Source organism: Drosophila mojavensis, unplaced genomic scaffold (genome assembly GCF_018153725.1).
Source record: "Drosophila mojavensis isolate 15081-1352.22 unplaced genomic scaffold, ASM1815372v1 contig_74, whole genome shotgun sequence".
Taxonomy (NCBI): Eukaryota; Metazoa; Arthropoda; class Insecta; order Diptera; family Drosophilidae; genus Drosophila; species Drosophila mojavensis.
In genome coordinates this window covers 13,197,898-13,214,963 of record NW_025318899.1, presented here as the reverse complement: position 1 = coordinate 13,214,963, position 17,066 = coordinate 13,197,898, and the positions used below count along the sequence as shown (strand labels likewise).

Genomic DNA, 17,066 nt, shown 5'->3' with positions numbered 1-17,066 from the left:
ATAGCTCTAACTGGTTACACATACGTACATATGTATGTATATATTTATAGATTTATCTAGGTATTTTTTCACATGCTTTAGCCGGACTCAGCACTTTTGCGCTATTTAATGTTGTAGCTAATGTTGTTTAAAAATTGTTTTCGCTTATTTGATAGATATTTTGCTCGCTATTTTGTTAATTTATTTTCACATAATATATATATTTTTAAATATATATTTATTTTTCTTGAAATTTTATTGTATAAGCAGCCTGTTAGATTTGCTCAACGACGGTTTTTAGACGCTAGAGTTGAAGTTTTGTTCTTCTTTTGATTTATACAAAGTTTTTCAAACGATTTACAAAAGAAAATGGAATCAAAATGCTCATCCTTTAAACTGCTTACATACGTGGTGTAAAAATACAAATTAATCATATTGATTAGTCATTTGTTTACATACACATCTTCTGTTTCTCTATGTATATAAATATATCAATCATTTTCTAGTTGTTTTTTTTTTTTTTATTATATTTATTTTCTTCTTTTTTTGCTGTTGCGCTACTTAAGATTATTGTACAAGCAAATCAAAACCATTTGAGGTCCAGTGTCAAACGAATCATTTTCAATATTTCCAAACAAAGAGAAAAGAAACAGATTACAACGAACAATTCTTAAAACAAAACATGGAACCAACCAAATCGGAACCATTCGGAACCACTTGATCATCGAAACGTTCTCCCTCTTCTCTCTGCCAGTTGCTCCTGTCCAGCTCCTGCTGCTGCCTCGCTCTACTGATACTCATCGTCGCTGCTAAGCAGCATTGTTTTCTCGTTGTAGTTCTGACTAATGGTTGCCACACGCTGTCCGCCCGGAATGAATTTACGCTGGTTGCCCAGCGTCTTGGATGCAACACAGCTGTTGTTGCCGCCTCCAGTGGCCACCGCATTGTATCCACCGCTGCTCGCTGTGGTGCCTCCCGTGGTGGCAGCTTGGTTGCCACTATTTGGATCATCCGGATCGTAGCTGGAGACGCGAATGCCACGCGAATTCTTGCCACCTGCACGAAGGTTTTATTTACTTAGAAGGTTTCATAGTGTTGGGAGTTAACAAGAGATTCGAAATTCATGCAAAATGCAGGCTTTCTATATATAAGATATGTATATATATTTAGATATATATGAACATTGCAAGCAAAGGAAAGGCGACGCAGTTAAGCTTATCGTACATTTATTTAATACAGTTAATTTAAAGATAGTTTATACAATTCGTTTAAACATTTACAAAAGGTTTTATAAAAAAAAAATAAGAAACATAAAAAGCAAGAGCTTTCGATTTGAGTCTATCACAAAAGAAAATCAAAAAGCAAATGGTTTTTCTTGTTTTGTTTTTTTTTAATTTTTTTTTTTTTTTTTTTTTTGGTATCTTTGAGCTAAAAGTTATATTGTATCGAAAGATTTCTATATATTCGTAAATTTGAACATTTAAATGCATAATAAGCTAAGAACATGAACTGTGAGAATCTCAATTTATTGAATAAGAATATTCCGCAAAGGTTTGCCAAGATTAAAATTGTAAATCCCTATTGAGTCTGGAAAATGTTTGTTAATCTGTTTGGGGTCCATTGTTTATATATTGCCATTTATACAAATAATTACATACGTATAATAATAAAATCTTTGTTTACACATACATGTATAATATTGTACAATATTATCAATTTATATATAGTGTATGTAGAATAAATTGCTAGCATTTAAATAAGTTGATATAAGGCTTAAATCGTAAACGTAAACATAATATATAAAAAAAATACACACAAATCAGCAGGAGAGGGAACGTTAAACAAGGTAATGTGAAGTGTTTCAGAGTACATCGTTCAGTTACATAATGTTCTAAGGCAGCTAGGCAATTTTGTGGTAATCGGTTTTTCGAGTGCGCGCTTTCTGTAAGTAACTAGGCCTAATACGTATTTAATGCATAATCTTTTCTTTATAATTATATTTAAGCGGCAACAAAAGGCAACTGTGGTGTCAATTGTTAGCTTTAAGTACACTTGATTTGTCTTTAAACTGCTTGTTTTTACTATAATCATTATTTGTATGCTGTTATTTCCCTCCATTTGTTTTGGAATTATAGTTAGTGTTTAGTAGCGGGCATCGCTAGTTTTTTTTTTATTTTGTATTTTGTTTGTATTTGCTTTAAGAGTTTTAGAGCTTTTCGTAACGCTGAGTTGAGGTTACGTCTGCAAAAGATAAGAAACAGAAAGAAAACAAAAGTGTAAAACATAATGATAATGTAATGCGAATGAAAAGCAAAGTAAAATTGATAAGATTCAACAATCAATAGCTACAGCGAGCAGGCAACAAACATTCAACGAGAGACGAAAAATATCGAAAGCAGAAAAGAATAAGGGAAAGAATTTACCTGAACTATATTGTGTGTATTGTTGATACTGTGGATGGAAATTGTGTATAGCATCTGTCATAATATCCTTGGGATTCATGGTTTCCTGGAAAAAAAAAACACGAAAATGTAAGGGAGTTGCTAAGAAAAACAATGCTAAAGAGATTTACCTTGAGACTGCTGGAAATAGACTGCATAGTGACAGAGCGTCCGTGTCCATCGCCAATGCAGCTGCGCGCATAGACCTAAAATGGAGAGATAAGAAATTTATAAATAAATACTGATATGCTTTAGGCTAACAGTAGTCGCACGGTCTATTAAAATCAATTACCCAGATTAATATGCCTTTACTTATCGTATATTTTTATTAAAAATTGAGCCCCTATTAGAATTCCTATGCCACAAATAGGGAATATACAATATGAATCATATGCCAGGCATGGCTGATAGCTGATAGTCAAATTGTTAAAGCATTGCCTTTGATTGCGAAAATATTGTAGTCAGTCATTTAAGCATAGCACAAATTACAGATAAGCCAAAGCGAGCTCCAACTTATCTTATCGTACGCTATACCTGTCATATCGTACTCACCTGATAGGGGAACGCATATCGCAGCGCAATGGCAGCAAACAGCATTTCAATGCATATGAAAAAGTTCTGATAGCCAGCGGAAACGGTACCAGCCGAGGTGACAGTGCCAGCACTGTCCACAATGGGTGATATGACCTGCGCCTTCTCGAGTATGGCCAGACCTACGCCCTGCCAGAATGACAAGAAGATGACTGACTTGATGGTGCAGAATTTCAAGACGGGCTCAAACGGTGTCAGCAGATCACGAGTGGCAAAGTAAAACAGATATAGACCATACAAAGCCAGCGAAACGGAAATGTTATAGATGATGGTTATGTAAATGTAGCCGCCATCAGCGCTGTAAAAGAACAAACAATAGATTAGGCAAACTTTTCAGATTGATTACTAAGTACGCTGCCACACAACAAACCTCCAATCACCATCATGGTAATGTCCAAAGGCCTGCAGAAAGATGATTATAAATGCCACCAGTGGCTTAACCAAGCAGAACTGCAGCGTGGCTTGCTTGCAGAAGCGCAAAAATCCAATGGTGTATGTCTTGCCCTTCAAACAGCATGTGCCGTACAAGCAGGAGGTCTTTATGGGCTTTCCACGTATCTCAGACATAATGTTACCCTCACCGCCTAGATACTCATAGCATAGCGACAGAAAGTTGTAAATCACGAAGGCTGTAAAAGCATATTTACACAGAGATTAGAACGGACTACGCGGGGGAATAAGAGATTACGAGAGTACCGCACCTTCATAGCAATCGCGCACCGTGAAGAAGTAAATGTAAACGTTGTCAGAGTTGAAGAATAGCAAACTAATCCATGAGTAGGTTGCATAGATGGGCACAATGAACAGTATACGGACTATCCAGCGCTGCTCCTGTGGATTGGTGTACCAACGTAAATGCTGATAGATCTGTAAGTGATATATGTGATTAGTTGAGTATGTATATCTATTGAATTTCATGATTTGAGTGCCCACTCACCTGTTGACATGTGACAAACAGCGCTGCCCAAACAAACACGCCCGCCAGCACCTGTGCTGTTTTGGTCTGCAGGAATATGCCATCGCCCACATGAAGCAGGGGGTCCAATGGCTCCGATGCCACGCCCATTTTCACAACGTAGTTCGTATTCGGTTTCAGGGTCGTCGCTGCAGCAGCAGTATCAGCAGTTCCGTTACCCGTCGCAGCAGCAGCAACAGCAGCGACGCTGCTCACAGTTATAGCCGCCTCAATGAGACTGGCCGGCGTTGTGCTCATTCTGTCGCAACAAAATCGAGTTAGCAATTAGATAAAAATGAAAATAAAAAGAGGAAAAAAGAGAGAAAGGCAAACACTATGATTAGGTACACAAACTTGTTTACTTTTTGACAGTGCCCACAAAAGTTTTTCAACTACAAATTTAAAATGATGAGAGAGACAGCTTGCAATATGCTCAGTAAATGGGGTCAACGGCAAAATGTGGAGCAGTATGGAGAGAAGCACGCATTAGATCATCATTATCTACAGAAACATCATCATGAACGATGAACGAAGCGTAGACTGACACGCAACATTATATTAAATGGACTCGCAATATATTTACGGGGGCCGCTCTAGCTAGCTAGCTAGTGAAAAAGTTTTCTCTCAGGGTCAGCTCGAACTGCTCTATATCGATTCTATACTCGAGTTCTATGTACAACTATGCAACGTAGGTAAATACAGCTGTGTATCAATCAATAATCGAGTGTGAAACAAGCTGCATGCACGCGAAGCTGCTCAATGGCGACGCAAATTGACGCAATTATATATGCATTAATGTGCACGTAAATGACAATTAGGCACACACTTCCAGGTAGTTCATTCCACTGAAATCGTTTGGTAATTAAACATTTAAATGAAATATATTAGTTAAGCTTGTTCTGCTGAGCGTAAAACTAAGAAAACGCGGGTTAGCTTTCAAAAACTCTACAAAATCCACGGGTTGCAGCGGATTGCAAGATAGTTCATTGCCAATCTCTACAAAATCAGTGTGCGAACAGTTTAAGTGTTGCCCTACAAAATTAATAGGCGACCTTAGAAAATGCCAGTGCTTGAGGTTGTTGATATTTGTAATACAATAAAAAATATTATATTAATAATCACTCTTTATTATGAATATTTCTTTTTATTATATATAACAAAGAGAAAAGAGCGCTAAATGCAAAAGTAACACAGACGTGACTCAGTCTTATGCAAAACTCAAAATCTTACTGAGCCTGAAGTAAAGCGTAATATTTTCTCCACAACTACAACAGCAACAAATTAACAAAATCTGTGAACACTGAAACCCAAAAAGTGTGAACTCATAAACAAATCTACTAAAAGCTGTTGAGAAAAATACATACATACATATGAATAAATATCTAGCAAAAAGAGAAATGTCAGATAGAAGCGAACGAAAAATAAAAGCAACAACAAGTTGCTGTCTAAAGATACAGAGATATATTGGCACAAAGCAAGGTCTCCACAAGTCTCCACTCTGCAAATTGAAGTAGCAGCACGGAAGCGTTTTTGACAGATACGAAGAAAATACTATATGTATGTGTGTGCATATGTATATGCATGTGCGTATGCAAGGTGTATGTAAATTTTGTGGGAGTATGGGCCGAAATCAAAACCAGCAACAATTTCGTTAAGCCAGCGCTAATTACATTTTTGGTCTGCTTTGTGTGGCTTCTAGTTGAACAGTCAAATTGATTTTCATGCCTGTGTCCAAAATATAAGCCATACACTGTAAATAAATACGCGGCTTAAATGCCAACATATGCGACCTTTCTGTTGTAGAAGATACCTGTCCAATGACTGCTGCTTATCAAACGACACACACACATGCCCAAACCTACAAATATAGCTCACACACACTTGCTTATCAAATGCGAAAAATAAAAACACACACGTACATACTAATATATATACTCATCAAATTTCGTCATCAAAAATGGGTATTTTACTTGCTACTTGTCCGTTTCAGGGAAATCAACTTTTACACATACACAAATTGCAACACACACACTGTAAATGCAACTTTATTACCTCTTTATAAGTGTAATTTTTCTCGATTTGCTTTTGCGTGTAGTTTTCACAGCTCGAAATTCCGTTTAATTTTACTCCAACAATAACCACTTCAATTTTTTTCTCCGTCGCTGCGACGCGAACAGACGTTCGTGCTCGTCTGCTGATTAAAAGAGAGACAACGCAAACGCGGTCATAACGAAAATACAAAACACAGGATTTATTTATTTTTTAAATAATTACGTGCTGATTTTTATATCTAATTTCAACCAAATTTTAGCAATTTTTTACATTCACTAGCGTGCGAACTAGGATTGTTGATAGCTTATCGATATTTGCGATGTTTACTTTGTTCATATACTGATATATCAGCGATACATTTTATTATCAAGTATCGATATTTTTATAATTTCAGCTGTGCAAATGAGATCAGCAGTGCTGTAAAACAACTGTGGAATCGTATTTATTTCGATAAATGGTTCAGGCATGGAAAATCAGAACTCTCATTTGTTTACTTATCTGTGTCGAACTTTGAACTGCTGTCGCAGATTGCTGCAAGTGCTTAAATAATGTAAACACATCGTGGCTACCAAAGCAAATGGACTTTCGTAACGCCCGAGCACGGCAACCGGAAATTGTACGTTCGGTACAAAAGGATGCACGTTACGCAAATGAGCTCTCCGAGGACTTATCCGATATACTAAGATTGACTGGACCACGCAACTGGATCAAATATAATCAATTGTGCCAATTGATAGCGCAGTTGAGCTATCATGGGTTTGCCTCTTTGAACAATCTGCAAACACTAGGCGAGGAATATACTGGCATTATACAGGTCGATGGAGACTATAAGCAAATACCCAGTCGATTGGTGAGCAGTACAACATATTTCATTTTAGCTGTCTCTTAATTCATAACTTACCTTTAGCTGCAATTGGTTGCTATAATACTGGAATTTGGCGGCGATGCTTTGTTTCTGCGTGTGCTGCAAAAGCTGGAGCTGCACATAGCTGCTCATGATGAAATTGTACCAGATGCTAAGAAGAAGCTGCAAAAGCTTATACAGTACATGCGACAGTCGCCAAGTTATATCAAGGCGCTGCACAAGTCCCTTTTTTACTTGGACGCCGGCAAGTACCAGCTGTCCAAGCGTACCACTGGCATAAATTACGTACTCATCCGACACTGGCTGCAGCCAGAATTCTCGCTGTATGGCTACAAGATTTTGGGCATCATTACATTCCTACAAGTCACTGTTTCCTTAGCCATTGGCGGTTGGGAGGCATGGAAGGAACACAAGCGCCAGCAGTTAGAGGCACTCAAGCAGGCGGCCAAAGGATTTATACAGCGAGAAAAACAATCAAAGCAGTTGACGGCGAATGTGCCGCAGTGCATCCTCTGCCTGGAGCCAAGGCAAAATGCCAGTCTAACACCTTGTGGCCACCTCTTCTGCTGGATCTGTATACTCGACTGGCTGGAGGAACGCGATGAGTGTCCGCTGTGCCGTGAGTCGCTGAAAAAGTCGCAGGTCATCCAGCTCCAGAATTATGCTTAAGGATAAATTTGTATGCGCTTCTTTTGTATAGTAATTTATTGAAGAACTGATTGATGTACATTTTACATAATAATAATATTGATATATGTATTTAACAGCTTTGGCGGTACTCTGCTACTTGACGGTATAAACCCTCACTGACCCTGTTCTCTAAGTCTAACTTAATCTTAACTATTTACAAATTGTATTCGATTTTAGTGCCTGAACCTTGGCTTTAAATAATATCTAAGTAAACTGTACGATTGAAGATTTGCTTACGCCGACGCGACTCAAAAGCTGAACGCGCTTCCGCCGGCGATTCGAAAGCAACGCGTGCATCTCCTGTGGGCTTACCCTCGTCATTGAAACGCCGTATAATATCATCCGGACTGAGCTTGTAGTCACTGAAGAAGCGCAGAATATCCTTAAGATCCGCCTTGAAAGGCACATTACGCATGGCCACGACGCAGCCCGCACGATTGAACTTATCTGGTATGCCATTCTCTTCTGGCTCGCTGCTTCCATTGTTGGCATTGATGGCGGGTGCAATGATAGGCGGACTAACAGGTACTTCATTGCTACCCAGCTCTGGGCCACCGCGCACAGCAAAGGGATTAAAATGTTGCTTTACATTGCTGCTGTCATCGCTATCCGGCTGCTGCTGCGACTGTTGTTGTTGTTGTTGTGGTTGGCAATTGCTGGCATCATCAAAACGACTTGGACCACGACGTCTTGATTGTTGCGGTTGCTGCTGTTGCATGGGCGGCGACAAGGGCGCAACTGGATCCAGCTGTCTGGGTCCATTGCCGCCTGGCAAATAGTCCATAAACGGTTTATTCATGCGATCCGCAATTTCTTGCGGCGTTATGGACGTCAGACGCAGCCCGCGTCCACGGAAGCGACGATTGTGAAATTCTCTGATGGCCCTTTTGGCATTAACTGCATCAGCAAACTCGACAATAAACTCGCCAGCGCTCTGATTGCGATCATTGAACAGCATCTCAATGTGCTCGATCCGCAAGTTCTCCGATACGAATAGCTCACCCAAATCATTGATTCGCGTTGCATATTCACAGTTGTGAACACGCACAAAGACGTCCTCCGGCCGGCGTTGTTGTTGTTGTTGTTGCTGTTGCTGCTGATGTTGCTGATGCATTGGATGATTGCTGTTGAAATTGTTCTGCAGCATGCCAAAGGGGCCCATATTGTTGTTGTGGTTGTTATTCATCATATGCATGCCATTGCCATAATTGTTCATACCGTTATTTTGCTGCTGAAAGGCAAAAGGTGGCATATTACCGTTATGCATGGCAGTGTTGGCAAACGGTTGCAAATTATTGTGATGATTGTTGTTGTTGTTGTTGTGTGTACTCTGTTGCTGTTGCTGTTGTTGTTGTTGTTGGTCGTGATTGCGTCTACGCGGGTCGTTATTAAATTTGGCCATGGCCATTAAAAGCTCCTGCGAAGGCAGCTGCTGCTGCTGATGTTGTTGTTGTTGCTGTTGTTGTTGTTGCTGTTGTTGTAGTAGCTGTTGTTGTTGCTGTTGTTGTAGTAGTAGCTGTTGTTGCTGTTGCTGTTGTTGTTGTTTGCTCACCTGCTCACGCTCAGCTTCCTCACGCTGCTGTTGCTCCTCCTTCTGCAACTGTTCACTAGCACGTCGCATCTTATCTCTAGCATTCTGCATCTCTGCCTGACTGCTGGCGCGCACGCGTAACTTACGGAAGCCAATGTAATGCCTAGAGGTATCCTCGAGAGCGGAACGTGCCTCATTCTCGCGAGCAAACAGTACAAAGGCCACAAACTCACGCCGATTGTTGGGACTGGGCGCTAGCAGGATGTCGACAATGGTGTAGGTCGCCGAGAACATTTTCATTATGTCCTGCTCGGTGGTTAGCTGGGGCAAGTCCTCAACGTATAGGACACTGATTGGCGGCAAGGTACCCGGAGCAGCTGTCGAACGCTCAGCCGGACTGCTGCTGCTGTGACTATTGCTGTTGCCACGATGAGAACGCTCATCAACCTGCTCGAATTCCTCATCAGAAATGGGCACAATCTGCACCAGGCGATCACGGAAGAGCGTATTGTTGCGCAGCAGCGCCTTCTGGGCGCTGGACACGCGCGAGAACTCAATGTAGGCGACGCCAGTGCGTGTGCCATTCGGTCCGCTAACAATCTTGATGCCATTGTGCGGTATATAGAGGCCGGCAAAGTATTTCCGTAGATCACTGTACGAGGTGCTGGGACACATGCCGCTAATCTTGATGTAGCACGTCTCGGCGATCACTATGGGCGCAGACGAGCCCGCTGCACCGCCACCAGCACCAGTACCACTAGCACTAGCACCAACACCACCGGCTGCAGAGGCAGCCTGCCCTGGCGAATTGCCTGCAGCATTTTTTGCGGCCTGCTGTTGCAGCAACAGTTGCTGCTGCTGGAATAGCTGCGGATACATTTGAGCATAAGGATTGACATTGGCAAAGGCTATCGGCTCCTGTGGCAACTGCTGTGACTGTGGCTTGGCCAGCTGCTGCTGTGGCAACAATTGCTGCTGCTGCTGTTGCTGCTGAGTGGCAGCTGATAGATTGAGATTGTAGTTATTGGTGGTCACATTGCTGGTGGTGCTATAGCTCTGCAGCACGGGCGGCAGCACATTCATCATGCCTAGCTGCTGCTGCAGACCGGGCATAGCATTTAGTCCGGGCGACACAGCTGCAGCACCAGCAGTTGCTATGGTTGCTGCTGCTGTCGGTGGCACTGTGGCGCCCAACGCCCAGGGCGACAGATTGGACACAGCGCCTGTGGACAGCGTTTGGGGTTTTGGCAAAACTTTAAGCTCACGCTCGCTGCTATCGCTGCGCAGCTCCGAGCGACGCTTGCGTCCACGATCGCGCAATCCACGATCGTGACTGCGATCGCTATCATCGGAGCTACTGGAACGACTTCGACTGCGCCTAAAGAGCCCCAGATCGGCCGCTGCTGGCTTGTCGACGGCGGCCTTGAGGCCCCCGACATCGGCTAATGAGATGCCTGCCTGCTGTTGATATGCCAAAAATGAGGGCGTGGCCGACGCAGATGCAGCCACCGAAGCAAGCTGCTGCTTGAGCTGTTGTCCCTGCTGTCCCTGCTGCTGCCCAAGCAGAAAACTGTTCAGGCCACCAATAATTGGCGGCTGTGGCACCGGCGGCATTGCTACTGCTGCCACCGACGCCGCCACTGGCTTAGGCGTGGGCATCGGCATGGGCGTGGGCGTAGGCGTGGCAACAGCGGCTGCACTCACATTGCGCGCCGTTTCGATGACCTTTTGCATTTCGGCACGCGAAGAGAGCAGCAGCCGCACTTGAATCTCCATCAGCTTCTCGCGATCCTTGAGCATGGCGCAGCGAGCATCCTCGTCGGTGCTGTTGGATGTTCGGAAGAGAGAGGAAGAGAAAGAAAGAGAGAAGGGCAAAGGCTTAAAGTTAAAGGATATCATTCGTCAAATGCGTAACAAACAGAACTATGTTAAGAGACTTGGCTTCCACCTGCGCCCCAATCTCTGCCTCTAGCCAGATTTACCAACTCTGCTTTCTACATATGATTACATTTAACAGATTGAGTGAGAGAGAGATATTAACAGAGTGTTTTTTTTTTTCTAACTACCTGAAAGCGATGAATGCGTCGCCCATTTCGCCACCGATTATGTGGACACCGCCCTCCGGTATCGAGAGGCCCGTGAAGAAATTTCGTATATCTCGAGCATTTGCCGTCCACGGCAGATTTTGCAAACGTATAATGACACTCATCTTGATTCAAGACTCTCTTTTTATACCCTGTTGTTGCTATTTATTTTTATAGTTTTTCAGATTTTCAGTTTTGTTTCTTTTTATTGATTTTGTGGTTTAATTTAAAAAGCTTCGGGCACAGCCTTTCTAAGTAGTTGAATCCCTCATTTGCGTTAACTTCAGTTGCTTCCAGCCGAGTCCCAGCAGGTTTTTCAATCATCTGAAATGAGAATCATAGGCTTATGGAGAATACGCTAACAATTTGCATAGACTATATATATGAGATTATAATTGAAGATGGATACGCAGTTTAAGAGCTTCAGAAAAGACTTAGGGTGTATGTAAGTTATATATTTTATTTATTCATTTCTATTTATTTTCTAATCGCTCAATGTATGAGTATATGTTTCTTGTAGGCAAATAATATGTTGGATCCCATTGGCTCGCACAGATGTTAACATTGAGGTTCAGTATCATCAGCAATAAAATCAGTATATTCGTATGTTATCTATGAGTATTTAAAGATGATTTTTATTTTATTATAAATATTTATATAATAAATTCATCAGTAAATATTGCATTTTCTTCTAGAATATTATCAGATAAAGTCAAAAATTGCGATTATTATTGGCCCCTTAAGTAGTTTATTGTTTGAAAAGCTAAGAGCTACTCTTTCCAATTATGCAAATTCATTTTAATAAATTTGGCACCATGCTTAAAACATATTTACCTTGCAACTATTATAGAACTTATAAAGTTTACTGAGTAAAACTTTGTAATGGAACTGAAGAAATCTGGATATTTGCTCCGCATTGCCTTCTAAGCTACTTTTGACCAGAAAACTTACCAAAATTTTGAATAAGCCGTTCAACGAAAATCAAAGATCATATGATTATATATACATATACATAGATATATATTGTATATATTGTTTAAAAAAAAAAACATACATGTAGAGTTTTGAGATATCTAAACTAATAAAATGAAATTGGCATTGACTATATCTTTTCAAGCTAAATACTACAAATTTGTATTATTTATTTGAGTAAGCAATCATTTAAAAAAAATTATTTTTTGTATACATTCCATTAGGGGCGTCTATATATTCCATTTCTGAATTAAGATTATTCTTTTTTGGGCATTGTACAAGTATTAACTGTCGATTAATACTAACAGAAAACAAAAACATGTATATAAATCTTCTATATATACATTATATATGAAAGCTATAACTATAAAGCAATAGGCACATTTGTTAAGCGATCAACGATCAAATCCAAAACGTGTTTAGCTTAATCCAGGATATAGAGCTTACCTATTAGTTGATTTTCTAATTACCTTTGGCATTTATATTGAGTGTAAGGTATTGCCCGCAATTATCAATTATATCATAGCTGTATCAATAATATCTCTTGCGTTATCTGAATCGTTTTGACATTTGAACACGAGCCAGATTCTCAAACAGAGCTGGAACTGTGTGCAACAAACTGTGGCAAGTCGGGCGACTGTCTGTCTGGGGCATTGCATAAGAGCGACCAGTTTGCGTCGCTAATGCCACTAATGAAGCGATAGATTATGTCTCGAATGACAATTAGAAAGATTTTCGCATTTGGCGCTAGTCGCTCACACACACACAGACAGAGACAGAGCTGCGACCTTCCAGTCGTCGATGAAGGTCACACGCCGCAGGAAAGGAGATGTAACTGAAACTATGCTACTGGTATTGAGCAGACCCTATTGCTAATTGATAGTGTTTCACGTTTCAATTTCCTCATTAGATGCACTCAATTACCTGTTGAATTTAAAACTGACTATACCAAAAATAAAAACCAGTTGATCAGATTGAACGTAAATGGGAAAGCGATTATGCAGCTATAATTTAATACGCGTTGCAAATGCCGCCAGCGCTGCGGCCGCCGCTTGTGGCACTGACATGTGCAACTAAGTAGACAACAACCAAACCGCCGTCGCCAACAACAACAACAACAACAACCGACATAAAAGAAAAATAAGCAGGAGTAGGAGCTGGAGCTGGAGCTGGTGGCCTGTTTCATTTGTCTCCACATTTGTTTGTTTGTTTTTGATTTCATTTCTTTTCTTTTCTTTTTGTTGCAGCTGATTAACGCGAAAACTTTAACAGGAAACTTAACGCCAACTCCTTCCGCTTGGCTATATAAAAAGCCATTGTTGCGCCAACTGGGCCGCAGTTACACCAAACATTTGATCGCGTTGTTGTCGTCGTCGTCGCCGTCGTCCTCGTCGTTGTCGATCATCGATCACCGATCACCGATCATTGATCGAGTGTTGAGCATTCAAAAGAAATGAAAATCGCAATTGTGAGTGATATTAATACTAATAATAGATACAATTAGCTCTACTTGATGCATGGCATAGACAGAGTGATATAAGCACTGAAAATACTCTAAATATAATCTGCCCTAGTTGAGATATATTTATAGTATAGACAGAGCAACATAGCTGATTACAGCAACAAAGTCTTCGCGATTACTTTGGGACTCCGGCAATTTTTTATTAATCATATAAGATATGCCATTAGAACGACAACAGCAGCTTAACATTAGCTCAAATTTAAATATTTTCGATATTAAGCGATTTTATTTACATACCTAACAGCATATGAGTCTTTTTAATTTCCAGTGAGTAAATTTCAGTATTTATATGCCAAATATAAATACTTTGGATCGTAAGTGCTTTTAAAGAATTTATTTAGCTTATTATCTAACATATTTGATTACGCAAATCGGTTTGTGTTACTGTTGTCTATTTTATTGAGCACCGATCATTGAATTCTACGAAATTTGTGGTTCCAGCTACATTTATTGGCAATTATATACTTTAATCCATTTCCACGCTGAAATTTAGACTACAACAAAATTGGAATCTTAAAGCATGTAGAAAGCCAAGAGCAGCTTAACACTAAGACATGATCAATATACGATATTTATTTATTTTTATTATAAAAATAGAGAGCTCCAAGGTAGATATATATATACTTCCGATCTTTAGCAATTTTATTAGAAAGATATCTTAGATATTTATATTTTAGTATTTACAGTACAGTCTGACTGTTAACATAAATTAGTTATCCAGCATCTAAATACTAGATCCTTTTTGGAGTTGCTGAATATATTTTAATATTTTTGGATTATAAGAAACGAAATTTTATAAGAGCACACAAATTATAATTATAGCAGATTTATTCAGTGACTAAAACCAAATTTAACTAAAACACTAAAAAAAAAAAAATAATAATAATAAAAAAAAAATACATCGAAATTCGGACTATACCAGCATATGACTTAGATTCTAAACGTAAGACACGATTGAACATAAATCTCATTTAATTAGAGTCCAAGTTTGTTATGGTTTTATAAAAAGCACGTATTTAGACTAATATTGCTATGTATATATATCTCCTACATACTGATTAGGCTTTAATAATCGCTCAATGGCCTTACTAACCATAATAGCGATTCAGGAACTAAGTACTCTAATGATATTTGTAACTAATTCTTTTATTCTAGACAATGTCGGCACTGGGGCTGCTATTGCTTGTCGGCGCCCAGGGCACAACCATAATCAGCATTAAGTATCCTCCACAGAGCACCGACGCCAAGTCCCTAGATCGCACACAGCCGGCAAAGAGAGATCTAAGTTTAAGCTATGCAGCCACAAATATTGATTCAAGGGAAGGCACACGCGTCAAAACGATCACAGTAATCAAGAATGTAGGCGGCTTTGGAGAGTCGAGTGCGGCGAGCAGTAGGCAACAGAAGCTCGCCATCAATCCCGAGCTGCACAAAAACGAAGAGTGGGCGAATGCCTTTCGCGATAACTTCGAATCGTATGGTGGATTGCCCGAAGTGCCAGACATAGACGATCTATTTGACTTCGTGAATAAGAAAAAGGTTACGTCGCCGTCCGAAAAAGAGATAAAAAGAGAGCCGAAGCCTACAGAAAGCACGACAAAGGCCTCGCCACCAACACCAACAACGCCACCGCCTCCACCACCAACAAAAGCAACCAGCGAGCATGCAGAGGATGCAGAAGACAGTGACGAGGCGACCGTGGAGAAGATTAAAGGCGATGCCGAGCTGCTACCACATATCAAACAGGCGAATATATTGCGACTGCAAGCGTTGGCTGTGAGAAAGCAACAACAATTGCAGCTACAACAGCAGCAGCAACAGCAACAGCAGCAGCAGCAGCAGCACCAACAGCAGCAACCGCAGCAACTGGAACAGGATCAGCAGCCAGACCAGCGACATCGCACACGCGAATCTCTGATCAATGTAAACTACTCGACGCCCATGCATTCGGTTAGCCAGTTTTTTGAGAACTATGTCCAGGTGCTACCCAACGGTTATGACTACACCAAGCCGCAGCAGCCACAGCAACCGCAACAGCCATGCGCTCTGCCATCACCTCCAAATAGCATACAGGTGACAACGCCATCGGGACGCAGCTACAATATACCGCAGAGCAATAGTAGTGGCACCAACGGAGGTGCAAATCATCCCTACCTGGCACCATCTTTAGCCAAGAGAACGCAGATACAGCCAGCAGCGCCAGCTCAACCACAGCCGCAGCCGCAGCCACAGCAGCCGCCGAATTTCTCCACGGTTAATTCACTTGTGCCGCCTATTGGACCGAAACCGCAGGGCACTAATTATCCAGTAAATGTGCCGCAGCCGCAACAGCCAGCGGCACCGACTCAAGGTGTAGGTGCAGTTGGAGCTTCCACTAGCCAGCGCCCCTACGTCGCGCCCAGTCTACGCAACAATGGTCTGGGCATAAATCGGGGCCCCTCAACACCGCAACCGCCTGCTGTGCCATCGTACAGCACAGGCAATGTGAATGGTGGCTACCCTACCAATTCATATGGCGCCAATCGTCCGAATACATTTCGATCGCGTGGCTTAAAATATTAAAATACTGTGTAATCTTATAACTAATAGATATTTTAAGACTTCTGTTGTGTTTATGCATTTATATGTATGAAACGTATTCCTAAATATACCACACACACTCACATAGAGTCACATACAGACACACATACGTAACACACATGTCCGAAGGTACAGGCTGGATTAATCAATAGCGCTGCCAGTGATCCACTTAATTGCAATCAATATGAAACGCGATGATAAGCACTTTGTATAGCTGGGCCAAGCTGTTAATTAACTATGATTCCAATACAGAAAACTTTCTTGGAGTCGGTGTTATTGGTTGCTGGCGCTGATTTCTACGAAATGTGTTTTGTCGTTGCACTATGTAGTACACACATTTTTGCATATGTATGCGTGCATGTCTGTACTTTTATCAATGAACTTTTACTCACCAATGGAAAACCTTAAAAACGCAACGCAAACTTATTGAGGACCAATGCACAAAGACAGAAGAGCTCGGGGGTTTTGTTTAGCTCAAACGCTATATTTATTTTGTCAATTTCTATTGTTTATCAATATGAAAATGTGAATTTTCTCGCAGCAACACAGCCTAGGTGACTTCAATTGTAGTAGTAACAAAAATAAAATGGCGACTGTGTGGCTTGAATCGATATCACAAAATATCGATATTTGTTTATGCATAAACATAGTCCACTAATAACGAAAACTGCGCACTTAACTATGCTTGTGGTGCAATATAATAAGATTTTTTAACGCGAATATAATTTAGCAGAAATTGTTAAATAAAATTGATAAATACCATATTAAAATAAAATTATAAAGTTATGGTTTATTTAATTACTT

The 17,066-nt window shown here is 40.7% G+C and overlaps 4 protein-coding genes across 6 annotated transcripts; 2 read left to right on the top strand and 2 right to left on the bottom strand.

Annotated features, from left to right (window-relative positions):
* Positions 1 to 488: 488 nt before the first annotated feature.
* On the bottom strand, positions 489 to 6,108 carry LOC6582330 (transmembrane protein 184B). 2 transcript variants are annotated; one of them, XM_032731929.2, is made up of 8 exons: positions 6,019 to 6,108; positions 3,949 to 4,225; positions 3,713 to 3,878; positions 3,382 to 3,640; positions 2,973 to 3,309; positions 2,552 to 2,626; positions 2,403 to 2,487; positions 489 to 1,035 (listed from the first exon to the last, which is right to left on the bottom strand). In XM_032731929.2, the coding sequence occupies exons 2-8, from the start codon at positions 4,222 to 4,224 to the stop codon at positions 767 to 769; spliced, it is 1,467 nt and encodes a 488-aa protein (XP_032587820.1). In that variant the 5' UTR covers position 4,225; positions 6,019 to 6,108; the 3' UTR covers positions 489 to 766. The 2 variants fall into 2 exon arrangements, with proteins under 2 accessions (XP_032587820.1, XP_002008033.1); XM_002007997.4 differs by lacking the exon at positions 489 to 1,035 and adding an exon at positions 2,153 to 2,220.
* Positions 6,109 to 6,405: 297 nt separating this feature from the next.
* LOC6582329 (peroxisome biogenesis factor 10) lies at positions 6,406 to 7,649 on the top strand. Its single transcript, XM_002007996.4, has 2 exons — positions 6,406 to 6,868; positions 6,926 to 7,649. The coding sequence occupies exons 1-2, from the start codon at positions 6,596 to 6,598 to the stop codon at positions 7,550 to 7,552; spliced, it is 900 nt and encodes a 299-aa protein (XP_002008032.1). The 5' UTR covers positions 6,406 to 6,595; the 3' UTR covers positions 7,553 to 7,649.
* Positions 7,571 to 16,885, bottom strand: LOC6582328 (alpha-protein kinase 1). 2 transcript variants are annotated; one of them, XM_032731925.2, is made up of 4 exons: positions 16,655 to 16,885; positions 11,171 to 11,512; positions 9,126 to 10,929; positions 7,571 to 9,059 (listed from the first exon to the last, which is right to left on the bottom strand). In XM_032731925.2, the coding sequence occupies exons 2-4, from the start codon at positions 11,311 to 11,313 to the stop codon at positions 7,767 to 7,769; spliced, it is 3,240 nt and encodes a 1,079-aa protein (XP_032587816.1). In that variant the 5' UTR covers positions 11,314 to 11,512; positions 16,655 to 16,885; the 3' UTR covers positions 7,571 to 7,766. The 2 variants fall into 2 exon arrangements, with proteins under 2 accessions (XP_032587816.1, XP_032587817.1); XM_032731926.2 differs by lacking the exon at positions 16,655 to 16,885 and adding an exon at positions 13,085 to 13,444.
* On the top strand, positions 13,539 to 16,330 carry LOC6582327 (ATP-dependent helicase brm). Its single transcript, XM_044010280.1, has 3 exons — positions 13,539 to 13,628; positions 14,838 to 15,455; positions 15,558 to 16,330. The coding sequence occupies exons 1-3, from the start codon at positions 13,614 to 13,616 to the stop codon at positions 16,242 to 16,244; spliced, it is 1,320 nt and encodes a 439-aa protein (XP_043866215.1). The 5' UTR covers positions 13,539 to 13,613; the 3' UTR covers positions 16,245 to 16,330.
* Positions 16,886 to 17,066: the final 181 nt, after the last annotated feature.

Excerpts from the sequence above, each read along its gene's own strand:
- LOC6582330 (XM_032731929.2), bottom strand. The coding sequence starts at position 4,224 with ATGAGCACAACGCCGGCCAGTCTCATTGAGGCGGCTATAACTGTGAGC. Across the intron at positions 2,627-2,972 it reads GATATGCGTTCCCCTATCAG|GTCTATGCGCGCAGCTGCAT; the intron begins GTGAGTACGATA and ends TCTCCATTTTAG. Across the intron at positions 1,036-2,402 it reads ATACACACAATATAGTTCAG|GTGGCAAGAATTCGCGTGGC; the intron begins GTAAATTCTTTC and ends ACCTTCGTGCAG.
- LOC6582329 (XM_002007996.4), top strand. The coding sequence starts at position 6,596 with ATGGACTTTCGTAACGCCCGAGCACGGCAACCGGAAATTGTACGTTCG. Across the intron at positions 6,869-6,925 it reads AGCAAATACCCAGTCGATTG|CTGCAATTGGTTGCTATAAT; the intron begins GTGAGCAGTACA and ends ACTTACCTTTAG.
- LOC6582328 (XM_032731925.2), bottom strand. The coding sequence starts at position 11,313 with ATGAGTGTCATTATACGTTTGCAAAATCTGCCGTGGACGGCAAATGCT. Across the intron at positions 10,930-11,170 it reads GACGCATTCATCGCTTTCAG|CACCGACGAGGATGCTCGCT; the intron begins GTAGTTAGAAAA and ends AACATCCAACAG. Across the intron at positions 9,060-9,125 it reads AGGAAGCTGAGCGTGAGCAG|CTACTACAACAACAGCAACA; the intron begins GTGAGCAAACAA and ends CAACAACAACAG.
- LOC6582327 (XM_044010280.1), top strand. Across the intron at positions 15,456-15,557 it reads TATTGCGACTGCAAGCGTTG|GATCAGCAGCCAGACCAGCG; the intron begins GCTGTGAGAAAG and ends CAACTGGAACAG.